Genomic DNA, 18,775 nt, shown 5'->3' on the forward strand with positions numbered 1-18,775 from the left:
TCAATCCCCTCAAGCTGATGGTTGCCAAAGACAACCAAACGTGCCTTCAAGCGCTCAATTAACCCATCAGAATTGTGCTTGATCTTGTAGAGCCAACGACTGTCCAGTGCCTTCTTCCCTTGAGGTAATCCTCTAAACTCCACATTCTATTGTCCTCCAAGACTCGTATCTCACTCTGCATGGCTGCGCGCCATCCATGATCATGAGAGGCATGTCTGTAAGATTTAGGCTCAACGCCTATAGAAATGGCAGCCAAAAAATTCCAATGTATCACAGAGAATAAATCATAACTCAAATGATGTACTAGAGGATACCGAGTACCTGAGGAAGGGTCGGAGCCAGATGAATGATGTTGAAGGGGGTAATATAATTAGTCAACCAAAAAGAAGGAGTCTAAGTCCTCATACCTTTGCCCAAATGTGGCTGCTTGACGCTCGATTGCGGCTGTTCAACGCTAGACTCGCTCGCCTACTGCACAACCGGCTAACCAGGCTCCTCAGCAGAGCCCTGCGCATTAGTCTCCTTCACCAAATCTTGCGCACCAGCCTCTTCGCACAAAGTCCTCTCTAGCTCATCAGACACCATGAACTCTCATACCGAAACTTGGTATGGTGCCTCCTCCACAACACTAATGGGAGGAACAGAGACAGGACAATCCACAAGGGCAAAAGGAAACTCATTTTCATAGAAAACAACATCACGAGACACAAAAACCTCCTTAGTTTCCCAATCCAATAACCTCCACTCCTTCTTATCAAGGGGATAACCCAAAAACACACACTTACAACTACGACTAGAAAACTTGTCACGACGAGAGTGTAAATCAAAGGCATAACAAAGGCAACCAAAAACACGCACGTTAGATATAGTGGGAGCGGTACCATATAACACCTTATAAGGAGTACGAAAGCCCAATACACGAGAAGGAGTCCTATTTATCAAGTAGCATGTAGTAAAAACACATTCCCCCAATACTCAATAGGAATAGAACTCTAGAACATGACAGCACGTGCAACATTCAAGATATGTCGATGTTTCCTCTCTACTCTACCATTTTGTTGAGGAGTATGCACACAAGAAGTTTGAAATAATACATCAGCCTCAGAAAAATAATATTTCAAACAATTAAATTTTGTTCCATTGCTAGTTCTTACATGTCTAATATCAACTCCAAATTGTCTTTTGACCATAGCAATAAACTTTATAAAGACAGTGAAAACTTCAGTTTTAGTATATAAAAGAACTACCCACACAACTCGACTAAAATCATCAACAAAAGTAAGAAAATAACGTGCTCCATTAGAGGAGGGAACAACATAAGGACCCCAAAGGTCATAGTGTACTAAATCAAAAATACTCTTAGCATATGAATCACTGTCATAAAAAACACTTCTAGACTATTTGGCCTGATGACAAATATTACAAGGGCTAACACTAGGAGAACGATGAGTAACACTAATACTAGGTAAATGTTGCAGCACACTATCTGAAGGATGCCACATCCTACTGTTCTAAATCCCCGGACTCTTAGTTGAGCAGACAAAAAGTGACGCTGGAACATTGCACCAGTAGTAGAGACCCCCCTTCGTTCACATACTCAATCACCTTCCTAGTACTATAGTCCTGAAAAGTACATAAATCAGATGAGAATGAGATATCACCATAATAATCATCAATCAACCGAGTAACAGAAATCAAGTTACAGGTCAAAGATAGGACAAATAAAATCTTTTTCAGAGTAATCTCAGAAGATAAGTACACAGAACCTCGTATATAAACAGTAACAATGCTACCATAGGGTAGAAAAATGGGACACTCCGTCCTCACAAAGCAATCAACTAAACAGTCTTGACCCCAGTGGCATGTAAGATAGCCCCTGAATCAATAATCCAAGATAAATGATACTTACTACTCAAACGATCAGTGCAAGAACCATCGTTACCAGCTAGGCGAAGGAGATTCTGCCACTGAGTGAGAGTCAAACCAAGAATAGGGAATGAACCATGTTGGGGTGAAGGGGGTTGCGCCACCAAACCCTGCGCACCAGCTGAACCCGTGCCAAAGCCTCCAACGAAACTCGGAACCGCGACAACAGCATGCGCACCTCTAGCCTGCGCACCTCCAACGGTCGCGCCTCTGCGCATCGAATCACCACCTCGCCCTTTACGATGTCGCTCAAGAAACCACTCCGGAAACCCATGCTTATCAAAACAGTCAGCAACATCATGTCTCGGTTTCTTATAGTGAGAACACACCAACTTTGATTTATTAACCACATTAGAAGGGCGAGAAGATAAAGCAAAGAGTTCATATAAGACGACCGTCTGATCAGCATTACGGGCATCCTCAGCTTCACGAAGCGTCTGATAAACACTGTTCAACGTGGGTGGGGGTTTTTGCGCCAATAAAGCAGAACGAGTAGTAGAACACTTAAAGCTAAAGCCCCCCAAAAACTGATGATAATGCTCTATATCACGTAAACTCTACAACTGTGTCGGGAGCCTACCACACTCACATATCGGAAGAGGAAATAAGACAGCTTGCTCCTCCCATAGGCGTTGTAATGTCCCAAAGTAAGAAGAGATGGACATCGTCGCAAACTAGTTACAGGAAGACAATTCACGAAGAAAGGAGTTCTAACGGGTTACATTCGAAACAGCATAACGCTCCTCAAGCAGACTCCATAAAGGGCCCACCTCATCACAGTAAGGAATATCACCACGCAACTTAGGATCAATAGTGTTTAATACACATTGAACTAATATTGCCTGAATAACATGTCAATCCTCCAATTGTGCCAAATTACCCTCTAGTTTCACTACAATACCATTTAAAAAACTCATCTTACGACGAGCCACCAAAGATAAACGAAACGATTTTGACCACTCAACATAATTATTATCCTTCAAAACAACAGGAGTAATAACGAGATCGGGCAAATCAGTACTACTAAAAAAAATGGGTCCTTTGGAGGCTGGCTTCCACCAGTCGTGCCTGTACGAACCGAACCAAAAGCTCCACCGAACGCCGCTTGCTGCAGCAACATCGCAATCTAATGAGCGAAACTCGTCTCCGCGGTCGGGCCGCTGGAACACCGCAACTCCGCGTCGAAGACGTCGGAAATATCATCACCGTTTGACATATCAGTGGTGATTGGACAAAATATTGGGTAGGGTTTAATATTTAGATAGGCTCTGATACCATATCAAATGTAATTTCATTCTTAACCTTGACACTAGTAAAAAAGGTGTTTTTAACGGTGAAATTTTACGGCGGTATTTAAAACCGTAGTTAATACCTTATTTTTAATTGCGGTATATAAAACCGCCTTTAAATATCTTATCTTTAACTACGGTATATAAAACCTCTTTTAAAACTCTTACATTTAATTGTGGTATATAAAAACTGTAGTTAAAAGTTTTATCTTTAACTGCCGTATTTTATACCGTAGTTAAAGTCTTATCTCTAACTGCGGTTTTTTATACCATAGTCAAAAGTCTTACATTTAACTACAGTATATAGATCCACATTTAAAAGTCATACGTTTAACTGTATAAAAAATGTTATAAGTCTTATATGATTATAAACCATAAAAAAGTCTTATTAATAATTTTTAATATTTTAAAAATTGATTAAGATAAGTTTTAAAAGAGTTGTGTATACAAAATTATAAAAGTTCAATTATAAAGAATTAATAAATATATTTGTAAGTAATATAATAAATATATATATATATATATATAAATTATATAGATTTAGTGGAGTAATATAATATAATATAATATAATATAATATAATATAATATAATATAATATAATATAATATAATATAATATAATATAATGTTATAAATATAATTAAATTATTTATAATTATATGAACGTAATCTTGACGATGGCATATGTTATATATAAATATGAAATTATAAATTAGATTTTTTTATTAATTAAATTCTTATTTTATAAATTAAATAGTAATGAATTAATTTATTCTTTATAGTCTATTTAATTATTGTTATATTTATTTAATATAAAATTTTATTTCTAATCAATATTTTTCTATTATTAATTTTAAATTAAATTTATATAAAATTATGAAACCTTCCTATTTTATATATTCAAACAATATGTATATATGATTGTACAAATTGCATAGCATCATAAATAGATATTTCAGATATTACCCATCTAACAGGAGAGTTTATAAACAAATAGAAATCTTTGGTATCATTCTCCATACTAAGAAATACCATAAGACCAATAAGTTGGTTGGAGATCTCGCTATCAATTTTTTGGCATAAAAAAATGAATGATTGAGCGTAAAGCGTCTGTATGTGGCTTTTTAAGTCCGCCGTCAAATCCCAGGGCTCAACTCTGGACAGGCGGTGGAAACTACCAAGCTGGAGTACGGTAGGGGCAGAGGGAATTTTCGGTGGAGCGGTGAAATGCTTAGAGATCAGAAAGAACACCAAGGGCGAAAGCACTCTGTTGGGCCGACATTGACACTAAGTGACGAAATATATATATATATATATATATATATATATATATATATATATATATATATATATATATATATATATATATATAAAAGTAAGTTAGATATTGCAAAACTATATTTATAAAAAAAACATACTTATCTTTAAATAAAACTATTTTAATGAATTTTTATGCCAACCAGTTCATATATATATATAATATTAGATAAGTTAATTAAAAATATATATACTTCTAAAATATTATTTCAATACATATACCTTACATTAACAAACAATGAAAAAGAAAGACAAAATAATAAAATATTATATTCAGACTTCATATTTATATATAACTGTATATCCTATACACTTGATTTAGTTTATAAATAATCCTAAAAATAATATTAAATCTTATTAATATTTATCTCTCTTATAATTAATAAATAATTAAATAATAGATTAAATTATCACTAATTAGTTTTATAAAATAATATATATATATATATATATATATATATATATATTAAGATAAAATATTTATTATTTTTTAACCTTTATAATTTGGTACGTAGTATTATATTTTTTAAGTCAAATAAAATTTTAAAATATAAAAAACTAGTTATTTTATTTCATATACATTATTAAAATATGTTTAATGAAGATTTGATATTATCAAGACTATTTTTTTATTGATTAATGGAAATAAATTGTTATCAATTATTTATTTAGAATTTTTGTTGTATTATTTTTTAACTTATATTCTAATTAAGTTAATAAAATAATGAATATTAAGACTTTTTGAACCGTAATGAAATTAATTATGACAGGTATATATATATATATATATATATATATATATATATATAATATGATTAGAGGAGAGGGAATGATGTGAAGTTGAAAAAAAAATAAAAAATAAAATAGAAAAAAAAAGTTATTTAGTTTTTTTACTCTATACTATATTCCCTCCCAATTCTATTCATATGTATATATAATTTTTTTTTATAAAAGTAAGTCAAATAAATTTTGACTTTGAGCTAAATAAAATTATTTCTTTATATTATTTTAAAATTTTAATTAAAATATAAGTTTAAAAAATTGAGAGAGTCAATAATTATATATAATTATAAATTAAAATATTAATTTATTATATCAGTTAAGTTTAAATTAAATTAAATTTAGTTTCATATTTTATATAAATTTAGTTTATAAACAATACTAAAAATAATATTAAATCTTATTAATATTTTTCTCTTTCACATTAATTTAATAGTCTAATTCATCACTAATTATTTTATAAAATAAAATTTAAATAATAACAAATTTCTAATTTATAAGTTTATATTTATATATAACATAGGTCTTATACAAAGTAATTTCACATGTCAATCACAATTATATAAAAAAATTTAATATTTATTTTTATTAAAATTAGTTAATAACAATTTATAATATTTTTTTTTAAGTTTAGTTAATGTAATTATCACAATAATATATAAAAAAAATATTTTTTATTTAAGATTAGTTCATGTAAATGTAAATACTTTAATCACATCTACAAATATTATATCTAAATTTCAAATAATATATATATATATATATATATATATATATATATATATATATATATATTAATTGAAGATAACCAAAATTTATATTTAAATTATGTCTTTTATAAAATAATATATATATAATTTATTATTTTTTATAAACCTTTATATAATTTGGTATTCACTATTATCTTTTTAACTGAAATAAATTCTAAAACTATGGATAAATAGTCATTTTTATCTCATTTAGGTTTTAAAAGTATGTTTAATGGAGATTTGATATTGTCAAGTCTATTTTCTTATTGATTAATGGAGATAAATTGTTATTAATTATTTACTTAGCATTTTTGTTGTATTAGTTTTTTAACTTATATTTTAATTAAATTCTTGAAATAATATAATAAATATATATATATTAATTAACATTATTAAGACTTTAAACCATAATTTTAACCACTAATATATTTATTATTATAAAATATATATAGTGATTGAGTCAATAATTATATATTATTATAAATTTAAATATTAACCTATTTTATTGATAAAAAAATTTAGTTTCATAATTTTATAAAAATTTAATTTATAAATAATACTAAAATTAATATTAAATCTTATTCATATTTAATCACTAATTAAATACTAAATTAAATAATAGACTAATTCATCACAAATTAATTCATAAAATAAAATTTTAATTAATAACAAAAGTCTAATTTATAAATTTATATTTATATAGATAACAAATTTCATAAAAACTAGGTAATTTGTCTTATGCATAACAATTATATAAATATTTTTATTTTATTTTTATATTTAAGATTAGTTTTATATTAAATAATTTAATCACATTTACAAATAATATATCTAAATTTCAAATAATATAACATTAATAATAATAATATATATATATATATTATTCATATTATTTTAATTGAAGATAAACTCTCTATCCTTTTTAATCAAAATTTATATATATATATATATATATATATATATATATATATATATATATATATATATATATTAATATATATTAAAATATACTCTTTATTATGTGTGTATTTTTATAATTTGATATATATATTATGATAAACTCTTTATTAAATAAATTCTAAAAATATAGAGAATTAGTTATTTTTATCTCATTAACCGTCCTAAAATATGTTTAATGAAGATTTAATAATTTTAATGACTATTTTCTTATTGATTAATGAAAATGAATTATTATCAATTATTTATTTATCATTTTTGTTGTATTTGTTTTTGAATTTAGTTTAAACTCAAAGGTATTTAAATTTTTAATTTGTGTAATTATTAATAATATTTCTGTATTTTAATTTATAAATTATAAAATACAATAAAAATATTTTCGGGTTTTTAATTAATGAAAATTAAAAAAAAATCAATCAAAAACTAATTAAGAAAGTGTGAAAGTAATTTTTTATTTTATTTATAATTTATAATCATGTAATCATAAATAATAAGAAAATCGACTAAAAAATATAAACTTTGTAGCAATACGGAGAATATAAATATTTTTTATATAAAAAATATTGTATAAAAAATTTATAATTATCAGTTTAATTAATATTAGTGTATTTTTTTATAATATTTGTACTTATAAGTAAATAAAATAAAATTATATTTATAATTTTTAAATATGAATAAAAAAATATAAGAATTTAATAAAAAAAATAAAATGCATATAATATCTTTGAATGATATAATATGTAGATTTATAAATATAATTGAGAATTATTGCATTTAATAAATTTTAATTATATAAAATAATAAAAATACTAAGAAATTAAGGGTTATTCCACTTCACCTAGTCCTTCATTTTCTTCTTCACGGTTTCACCTTCTTCTTTGTGAGGAGTTTCAACCTACTCTTGTTGATTGAGCACTATCTATGTGTCTTTATTCTCTTTCGCGCATTATTTACATTCCCTAACAACATAATCTACATTCCTTATTATCTTTTCTCGCGCTTCACCTTGCTCCCTGGTACATTTGAAGAAGATTTCGGCATTGTTCCCAAGTACATTTGAAGAAAATTTCTACATAATTGTAAGTATATTACTTTTGATTCATCGGTCAGGTCCTCTATCTTGAAGATAATGATTATTTGTAGGTTTGTAAAGATTCATTTATTAAGTTGTGTTATTGTGTATTAATAGAATCATGACAAAAAATTGGGTCATTGAATATAATTAACTTTATTTATGAATTTTAGGTTGATCATAATGTGGTTGTCATTAATATAAATTTGAAAGAATTAATGAATGTTCAAGAGATAAATTCATTTCCTCATTTTTCTCCATGATGTTATTTCAGTGATCTCTTTTGACATCCAATTTAAGACAAGGACAAATAGATGGAACAATAAAATTTCTTTGAGGGAAATTTGCAGCGCCGCATTAGCAGGTTAGTATGAATTCTCTCTTTCAATGAATTTATCATATGTGATTTATATCAATTTATTTAATATAGGAAATATTTTATTTAGTTCTTGCTTGGTAAAAGAGAGTAAAAAAATGTAATTTGTTACTAATTGATAAATTTTCATTTGAATGTTTTATAGGTCGGGAGAGAAGGAAGAGAAGTTGTTTAAAATTTTGGGATTTGATCATTTTTATTGATATAATAATGTTTATTTGTATGAATTTGAATACTATATAATTATATTTTTAGATAATATTATAATATAAAAATGGAGTGTTAATTATATAATATTATTTTGAATGATTTTTATTGTTGTCAATTGACTATTAACTACACTTATAACCCCACTATTTTTAAAACGTAATTAGAGACAATTATTTGAGGTAAAAGTATTGTTTTTATATATAGCCAACTAACTATTAACTTATGACAATTATTAATTGCGGTTTTTAAACCGAACTTAAAAACTATTACTTACGTAAAAATATCGCATTTATATATAGCCAACTAACTATTAACTACAGTTTTTTTGTACCGTCTTTATAGTCAATATTAACTATAGTTTTTAAACCGGTCGGAAACGCGCGCTGTGTCTGGGGCTGTGTCGCAGTTTGTAAACCGCAGTTAGAAACTATTACTTGCGGTGAAAATCCCGCCTTTATAAGTAAACAATTTACTACGATTTTAGGAACCACAGTTAGAGACTATTAAATGCGGTCTTATAACCGTAGTTAGAGACTATTAACTGCGGTTTTATAAACCGCAGTTAGAGACTATTAACTGTGGTTTTATAAACCGTAGTTAAAGGCTATTATCTGCGGTAAATTTACCGCCTTTAAATGTCAAAATCTCTTTAACGGCGGAACTATTAACGGCGGTTGACTACGGTAATTTTACCGTCGTAATTGTCTTTTAACAATGGTAAATTATGCAATAAAGGCGGTAAAAACCGCCCTTAAATGTTATTTTTTATTAGTATGAATAGGGTTTGTGTATGATATATATATATACATGAACATTCTATAACCTAATGGGTCGAATCTCCGACCCATTTAATCATATATAAAAATAGAATATCAACTAATATAACATAGTCTAACGGAGAGTTTTCATAGAATATCAACTAATATCCACTCAGTGGCGGACCCAGAAATATTTTCTCGGGGGGGCCAAATACCTAATAACGTAGCATTTTTTGGCTATCAAATAAATACATTTTTTAATTAAAATTTTACTCGATAATTACATAAAAATACTAATAAGCACAATTACTAAATTATTCTTGTCCATGAGTCGGTACAAAAGAAGACAAATATTTTCATTACGTTGACTATATTAATCAATCAATTCAAGAAAATTTCCTTTATTTGATGAACTACTTGACTCATCATGTCCTCGAAAAGGTAATCCTTGCCTCAATAGAAAGCGTGTTACATCAAATATTGTCGTTAAACATGTGTGATAATTTATTTCTATATCACGACCATGTGTACGTAAAACGTTTCTCACGTTATGTCTTTGATCTTAAAATGATTCAAATTGAATTCTAGCTTCATTATGACAATTATTTGAAGTTCTCTATTGAATTTTTCTAATGCTCTTTTTCAATTTTTGTACTCATCTCCTATAAATGTATCATCTACGTTTTCTCTATTTAAAGGTTTGAAAAGATAACACCAAAAACAAAATGATGCATCTTTTGATATGCTATATTCTAACCATGTATATTTGATCAGTAACATTAGACTCATTAGTAGGCTCATTAATTGGTTGAGAAGACTCATGCTGGTCATATGATGTAGAAGTACAAATTCGTTTATATAACATCTTCATTATTCTATATCCTACATAAAATAAATGATTAAAAATAAATGTGTCACAACCCCTAAATAAAATCTAACAAATACATTTATTTGTTGAAATAATTTAAAATTAATTTAAAATTAAGAAATATAAAATAATATTTTACCCTTATAATTATATAAATGGTTATTTTATCCTTATATTTATAAGTAATTTGTATTATTAATTATATTAAAATTAATAAAATATATATATATATATATATATATATATATAAATTATAATATAAATGTAGTTTTAAAATAAATAATAATATTATATGATTTTCATTATTTTAAAATTAAGAAATATAAAATAATATTTTACCCTTATAATTATATAAATGGTTATTTTATCCTTATATCTATAAGTAATTTGTATTATTAATTATATTAAAATTAATAAAATATATATATATATATAAATTATAATATAAATGTAGTTTTAAAATAAATAATAATATTATATGATTTTCATTATTTTATATATAATTCTTTATATTTTAACTTATATAAATAAATGTTATTTATATATTAACTAAAATTTATATATTATTATAAATATTGTATTTTAGAAAAAAAAAATGTTAGAAGGTTTGATCACCTGACCTCTACTGTACATTTCAGCTCCAAAACCACTGAGGCAAAATCTTATTTGATAAACATATATATAATATCTAAAAAGTTTTACCCTGGTCTAACCTGTTTATGTTGGTATAGACACCTGTTTATGTTGGTGAGATCATCTTGTTTAAAACGAAATGAATTTTAAATCGCTTAAAAAACTTAATTTGGAAGATATTTTTGAGCTAAAGACCGATCATAGAGTTGGAAATATGTTCATATTCTTCCCTTTTTTTTGACAAGAAATTCAAATAAATTTGGATTTTTTTTGTGTGTGTTTTCTCAAGGTTTTATTTAAGGAGTTCTTGGGCTATATCTTTCAGCCAACCCAAAATAATGACACAGATCCATTCATTAAAAATTTAAGATAGGCCAAGGTCCAACTAGAGCCGGCCCGAGAACCGGACTACTCCAGTCCATATAAAAAAACGTGAGAAAATATTTGACAGACTTAATTTTAATTAAAAAAAATATTAATTTTTTTTTAAAATTTGAACACATAACACATAAAATAATTTATTTTTCAACCTGAATCACTACCCTACACACTTATATTAAAACAATTAGTAAGTTTAACCTTATTAACTTATTTGTTTTTATTAAATAAGTTTATAGCCCGTCGGTTTGTTCGACTTACCATTTCGATCTTAAGTCCAACTATAGCTCTCCATTTTTATTGACCACCTCAACTTAATTCGGTCCAAAACATTTTAACTGGCCCAAACAAATTTTAAATAAACTTAATGCCTTAATTTTTTTAAAATGCAATTAACTAATCAAACGAAATAAAATAAAATAATATACGATAATCAAATCCGACACCATTTTAATTTGGGTGTAAGAATGTTCGAGAATGCATCATATTTCTTGTGTTTTAAATGTTTTCAATAAAATTGTAACACTCAACTCAAATGTTAAATTTTTATAAAAAATAAAATCGTAATCTTTAGTCTTTTAAGAATATTTGTATGACTTCATACTTTAGTGGGTAATCTATATCTGATTATTTGAGTCAGTTAAGTTTCATATTAGGATTAAAACTTAACTTAGAAGTTATGACTATATCTTCCCATTCCATTTTGTGCTATATTTATTTTATTTATTATTCATGAAATAACTTATTATAAATTATGTGGACTTTTCTTTTAGGCACAAATATATGTGTTAATTATTCTCATAATACTTGTACCTCTCATTGATCCTCATAACATATCTTTATGATAATTTATACAAACAGAAAAGAAACAAGGTACAATGAGTGAAGTACACAAAACAAACACAAAGAAAAAGGTTTTTTTCCTTTTCTTTTACTAGACAACATACATTTTTTTTGAAACATGAGAGAAATTAAACCTCTTGGTTGAATCATGAGGGAAGCTTCTGTTTCTTATCAACATCTTCTTTCTGCAATTCAAGTGCTCCATTTCCACCTTCTTCAATGTCTACTACCTTTGTCTCATGGCAGCCAAGAATGTTTCCTGTTGTTTTCTGAACTTCTTTGGATTCTTTTCCTTCCTTGTACTTTCCCCACAACACAGCATACAGTCCAATAACAATCAAAATTGACCCAACCACACTGCAATTAACATCAAACCCATAATTTAGTACCAATTTCAAAAGAAATCTACACTTTTCTTAATAATTTATATATATAAATATATACCCTCCAAGGTAAATCTTTTCAGCCAAGATGAGTGAACCCATGATAGCTACAACAATCATCATTAGAGGGCTGAAAGCAGTTGCAAAAACTGGTCCTTTTTCTTTCATCACTAGCCCTTGTACATAGTAGGAGATGCTCGATGACACAACACCCTGCAACAAATAGATTTAAGAACAAGTTGAAATCCTAGAATTGTTGTGTCATCTCCATTTTCTGATGTACCATTTTGATTTTGCTTGAAAATTATGAATATCCATGTCATAACTTGTGCTTTATTCAAATTTTTATCGCAAAACAAATGACTAATGAAAGGAATAGCTTATATGTATACCGCATAGACAGCAGCAAGAAGGTTCATGTCCCATCCAATTGACCAAACAGAGATTTTGTGCTCCATAACAAAGGTGACAGCAATAGCCTGAAGTGTGCCCATGAAGCATACTAAAGTTGTTAGTGTAAGTTGATGTATCTCATATGTCTTCAAAGCTGCCTTCTGCAAGTAATTAAAATCAATCATCAGTTTAAAGAACATTCTAATAAAAAAAACAGTTGAGGTATCTTTGGTCAATGTGAAAATTGAAAGTAATATTGGGTTAAGAAAATGACCCAATTATCTGGATTTTGTATTACCTGAAGGATGAAAAGGGAAGCCCAAGCAAAGGTGGCAATGATTAGAAGAATGGAACCCTTAAGCCAGTCTTTATCATTTGATGTTCCTGCTTCACTTCCACTGCCATTTCCATGGGCATGTTTGGACCAGAACAATTCCACAATGGGGCCTTTGTATAAGGTCATTAACATAGCCCCAGCCACTGTTACAGCTGTTCCTGCCACCTTTACTTGGTATATCATCTTCTTTAAGCTTATTTTCTCCATCCTATACATGAAACAAGGATACAATTGTAGACAAATTCAAAAGAAGACTGGAAAATTATCTTAATTGCTTTTCCACTTTATACGAGGAAAATAGAAACTAAAAAAACATTTTTTTTTTAAAATGGGAAACTTTTAATTCAATTGTACACAAGAAGCATGAAGATACATTATTTTGTTGTAAAATAAACCAATACATACCAAGTTGTGACATTCATCAACTGCCAAGATTTTTATTATTTTGTGTGGGAAATTAAATAGTTTTACCTTTTAAAAAGAAAAGACGAACATGCAAGATCGATTGTGTATACCTGAAAATAACCGCCAAAATAAACGTCATGGCGGGGAGCATGTTGCTCATCGCACAAGCGAAAGTTGGAGATGTATACTTGAGACCCGCATAGTAGAAATTTTGATCGATCACAGGCCTGTTTATTTAACCATAACACATTTGAAGAATACATGAATATTATTATAATGATATTGATATCATTATTACATAGAGAAATTTTAAAGGAACTTGTAGAGTGCTAACATACCCAAGTAGTCCAAGAATAAAGATTTGGGAGAAAGTCTTGAATGTGATCTTTGGCCTTCCTTTCCTACAAGTTAAGTGGATGCATGTCTACTAGCTTTAGTTTTAATTTAAAAAGTTAGCACGATACTATTTTAATTTATATATTTTTTTTTAAATGTGAATCGAACCAAGAAAAATACAACATCAAACATCTTCATAAAAAAGAAGACTCATAGAGAGGAGAACACAAAGCTTCAAAAGAACTGAGATCAACTTGAAGCTACATGAATTGTTTATACTTTTGAGTTGAAGTTTTATGTTCAACATACCTTTCAAGGAAGATGGCGAAAGGGGCGATGACAGCGGTTGCAATGGCATGACGATAAACAACAAGAACATAGTGACTCATACCGTGGTTTAGGGAAACCTTAGTTATGATATTCATTCCGGCATACCCGAATTGTAGTGATATCATGAATAAGTATGGCTTGGAGCTTTTCAAGAAGTTGAAGAAGCATCCATGGCGAATGTCCATTTTTTTTTAAGAGAATTGAAGTGTTTGGGGGAAGCACACTTGAGCTGTGATGACTGTGGATTGCTACCTAGGGACATGACAATGCCAAATGAAACTATTTATATTAGTTGGGAGAGGAAAAAAGGATGTCTTATGTGAAATTCCCATTTTATTATTATATTTTTGTTTTTTATTTTTTTAGAAAGAAAAAAATGTACATTTCTAGACAATAATACACATATTAAAGTATAGATTAAGATGCCTAACAAATTTATATGGTCCCTAAAGTAGTAAATAGTAGTACTCAAGATATTAATGTTTTTTCTTTGAAAAAAATTATATATATATATCATTTTATTAGTCATTTTCTTTGAAAAGAATAATAAAAAAAACTTATATATATATAATATGATGTTTAATTTTTAAAGTGTCTGGATTGCCGGGTTGAGAGTTGTGGTTAATTTGGATATATATGTGAGAGTAAATGGATACTTGGGTCGGATTGTGGGTTGACCCGCACATAAATTTAAAACAATTAAAAATGTTATATATATGTTTCGAACTTACAACCTAATAAAACAAGTATAATCTTTTAACCAATTAGACTAATAACACTTTATATTTTAAATTCAACACCAAATTAGATGAACGCGAAATATTTTAACAATATAAGTTCAACTTTTTAACTAATATATATATATATATATATATATATATATATATATATATATATATATATATATATATATATATATATATATATATATATATATATATATATATATATATAATGATGCTTAATTTTTAAAGTGTCCGGATTGTCGGGTTGAGAGTTGTGGTTAATTTGAACATATATGTGAGAGTAAATAGATACTTGAGTCGGATTGTGAGTTGACTCACCCATAAACTTATAACGGTTAAAAATAAAATTAAAAATGTTATATGTATGTTTCGAACTTGCAACCTAACAAAACAAGTACAACATTTAACCAAGTGTGATTGGGACGTGGTTTGTCGAGGGATAATATGTCGGTATCAATTGAAAGTGGTTAAAAAAATATGAATCAAATATTTGATTAACCAAAGTGTGATGTCACGATGTTAAATATTAAAAAATATGAATCAAATATTTGATTGACCAAAATGAGAGTGTAATGTCACGAGATGAGATATTCATTCGAAAAAAATATGTGAGAAAATAAATTATTTACTGAAATGAATAAAACGTAGAATGGGAGCGTTCTATTTTTTATTTTAATATATTATCAGTAATTTATTAAGAATTTTAAACATTGAATACATATTATTATTATTTTTTATTAAATTTATTTTATTTATATTTTTATCTGTATATGGTATGGGAATCATTTTATTTGAAAAGAATAATTTTAAAAAAAACTAATATTTATTAATGTGAGAACCCTTAAAAAACAACCAATACATTAATTCTTAATTCTTTTATGCAAGAATTTTGTTACTTTTTTTTTTACATATATCATCTTAACTTTATATAAAAATCATCATTCCTAATACAATCGTCTAATCGAGTTTAATAATTTGGTGCTAAGTTTGGTCTCCACATAAATTGTAGACCATAAACTCTGATCATCTTATAGTCTAAAGTTTTTAATGATGTTCTTATAAAGATACTAAAGAATAATAATAAAAAATATTTAAACGCAATATTCATCCAATACGATCAAGATCATTAACAATTGACAACATCACCTCCCAATAGCTTCCAAGTGCTCTTGGTGGCTCGAATGTTTGCTAGCGTTTTGTTTGTTTTGACATTATATCTGGTTTTGTGATTAACGAATGTTTCTTTACGTATTTTTTTTAATCCTTGTGACTCCTCTTTTATTTTGTTATAAATGATAAATATTTAAGAACAAAATATGTAATTTTTTTTGTGACCCAAGTTTATTTTTGTTAGAATATGACCTTAGAGAATAGTTTACTCTCAAAGTAGGTAATAAAAACCTTAAAAGGGTCGAGAATAAACATCTATTGGCTTTAGACAAATTATTAGTACCATTCCAAATTATCCATTTAAATTATAATATACATTCTTTAGCTATTGTTGGATCTGACGTTTGAGAGAAAGAGAAGGGTGGTTTACACGTAGAAACGATCGAATAAGGCATCTGACTAAGCGAATTATACGCCCGTTTGAAAGCAAGAAATAATTGGTCTACCAAGATTCGAAAAATGTAAGTGGAATATTCATTCAACATTATAAAGATAGTGCAATAACATATTATTATAATTTAGTGATGTATTTGTAATGCGGTGAACAGTTCAAAAGATTTAGTGTTGTTTGATCTACCAAACATGCCCTTAAAAAATTATGTTATCCAATTCTCTCTTTTATGGGCATGCAGCCCTGACGTCCTCATATATCATGTCATAATTTAATAGGTTGAAAAAAGGTGTTGTTTTAACTTTTAAATTATAGAATTATAAAGAAGGGATTGAATGAACATAACCCAAAACCTTGGCCTAAAACACTTCTTCATGTTAATAAATCAATACCACCATATGCTAATAAGAAAATGAAAAAGAATAAGAATGGTTTTCTCAATTGTGGAAGAAGAATATTCTCAAATGAAATATTTAGAGAATCCATTAAAGAGTTCGATCCCAAGTTGATCGATCTTCTCCACAGATGATTTTTTATTCTCCGATAATCACTAATATTTGTAATCTTTTACGTTAGATTGTAGTATTATTTGAATAATTTATAATAAAAACATATCATATATAACTTCATTATGAAAATAAAATTACTCATAAAAACGAGCAGAAGCTAATGTCATTGTTTAGAAAATTAATCTTGATAATTACCGAACCTTAAGTTATATAACTAACTAGTTCTCAACCTTTTGAGTTTTCACAATCTTGAGAGACTAATATACTTACAGAAGATTTTTGCTAGTTCATGAGTTATGGCTACAATTGTCCATGTACATTTTCAATGTGTTCTCTCTTTTCCCGTTTCTCACTTATTTGCAATTAAATGCATCGATGTAAACTCTACAAGTTCATTATTCACTTAATATAAAAAGATTAAATTAAAAAGAAAACATAAATACAACTATTACACATTGTATTGATTTTACACTAATAGCGATCTCAACCTTCATATTAGAGTCCCTTGCCTCTATTTGTAATGTGTACATGTTTTATTTCAATTTCCATTGTTCTTTGATCCTTTTCCTTGATTTTTTTTTTCTCTTTCAATTATCGAACTTTGTAAGGGTGATTTCTATTATATCTTTGTTTTTTATTTGACTGTCATTCAAGTCCGCAGCTTATAACTATCATTGTCGTGAAAATGGTGTTGGATAAATATTAATATTGTTTATTTCTAAATTATTATTAAAATATTGTGAATTAGTCATCCTTAAATTGTGAAACTAGTTTATAGTAACTCTAAATCAATGATTTATAGTTAGTTATCGATTAAATTGTGGAACTATTTTAAAGACTAATTAATTTAATTTATTGTGATAAATGAAAAAAAAGAGTAGTGGTAAGACCTATTTCTCTTTATAAGACTTCATTTATAATTTTCTCTCTAATAACACGAAATATATTTATAAAATCATCAATAATTCCTGAGAGCATCCATATTCATTGTTATTTATGAGATCTCGTTAATCAGATTGCGACATTAACAAAAAGAAGTTGTTGAATCTTGAGAGAGAGTGTTACTAAAATCATATCGCAACGAGTAACTTGCTCGATGAGGCGAAATCTCTCTAAGGACAGTACTCAGCATGCCTCAACTAGATTTCTCGATAAGTATTTTTCATTTATGTTATTTAGTTACAATCTCTTGTGAAACTTTAACTTTTTGTCGTATTTATACATATATTTTCCAACAAATGGTTGTCCCAAATTTTCTTGGTTTTGAGTATATATCACAATGTTTGAGTATTTAGAATCTCCATATTAAAGACTCTATAATTAGAGTAACCCACTTAATGTTTTGATTTTCATTTTCTAGCATTTAAGTTGATTAAAAATTTTACATATTCTAACTTTGCAGTTATCCTTACCTATTTATAAATTTATACTATTGTAATTGTAATCATACACAAAATATACATTCTCAATAATACATAGCAGTTTCTTTTATTCAATTTTATATGTTATACTCATTGGTTTTCTATCTTGGTATCAGAGCTTTTACTCAGTTTAACAAATATTTATATCAATGGCCTCTTCTTCATCTTCTTCCGCTTCAACTACTCTTCTCTTCCAT

At 27.4% G+C, this 18,775-nt stretch overlaps 1 protein-coding gene across 1 annotated transcript; it reads right to left on the bottom strand.

Moving 5' to 3' along the window:
- Positions 1-12,100: 12,100 nt before the first annotated feature.
- LOC124922702 (WAT1-related protein At5g07050-like) lies at positions 12,101-14,594 on the bottom strand. Its single transcript, XM_047463416.1, has 7 exons — positions 14,321-14,594; positions 14,014-14,076; positions 13,786-13,902; positions 13,232-13,478; positions 12,933-13,094; positions 12,602-12,753; positions 12,101-12,514 (listed from the first exon to the last, which is right to left on the bottom strand). The coding sequence occupies exons 1-7, from the start codon at positions 14,524-14,526 to the stop codon at positions 12,304-12,306; spliced, it is 1,158 nt and encodes a 385-aa protein (XP_047319372.1). The 5' UTR covers positions 14,527-14,594; the 3' UTR covers positions 12,101-12,303.
- Between the last annotated feature and the right edge of the window lie 4,181 nt (positions 14,595-18,775).

The sequence above is a fragment of the Impatiens glandulifera genome, chromosome 1, assembly GCF_907164915.1.
Source record: "Impatiens glandulifera chromosome 1, dImpGla2.1, whole genome shotgun sequence".
Taxonomy (NCBI): domain Eukaryota; kingdom Viridiplantae; phylum Streptophyta; class Magnoliopsida; order Ericales; family Balsaminaceae; genus Impatiens; species Impatiens glandulifera.

Excerpts from the sequence above, each read along its gene's own strand:
- LOC124922702 (XM_047463416.1), bottom strand. The coding sequence starts at position 14,526 with ATGGACATTCGCCATGGATGCTTCTTCAACTTCTTGAAAAGCTCCAAG. Across the intron at positions 13,479-13,785 it reads ATTTTGGCGGTTATTTTCAG|GATGGAGAAAATAAGCTTAA; the intron begins GTATACACAATC and ends TTTCATGTATAG. Across the intron at positions 12,754-12,932 it reads TTCTTGCTGCTGTCTATGCG|GGTGTTGTGTCATCGAGCAT; the intron begins GTATACATATAA and ends TATTTGTTGCAG.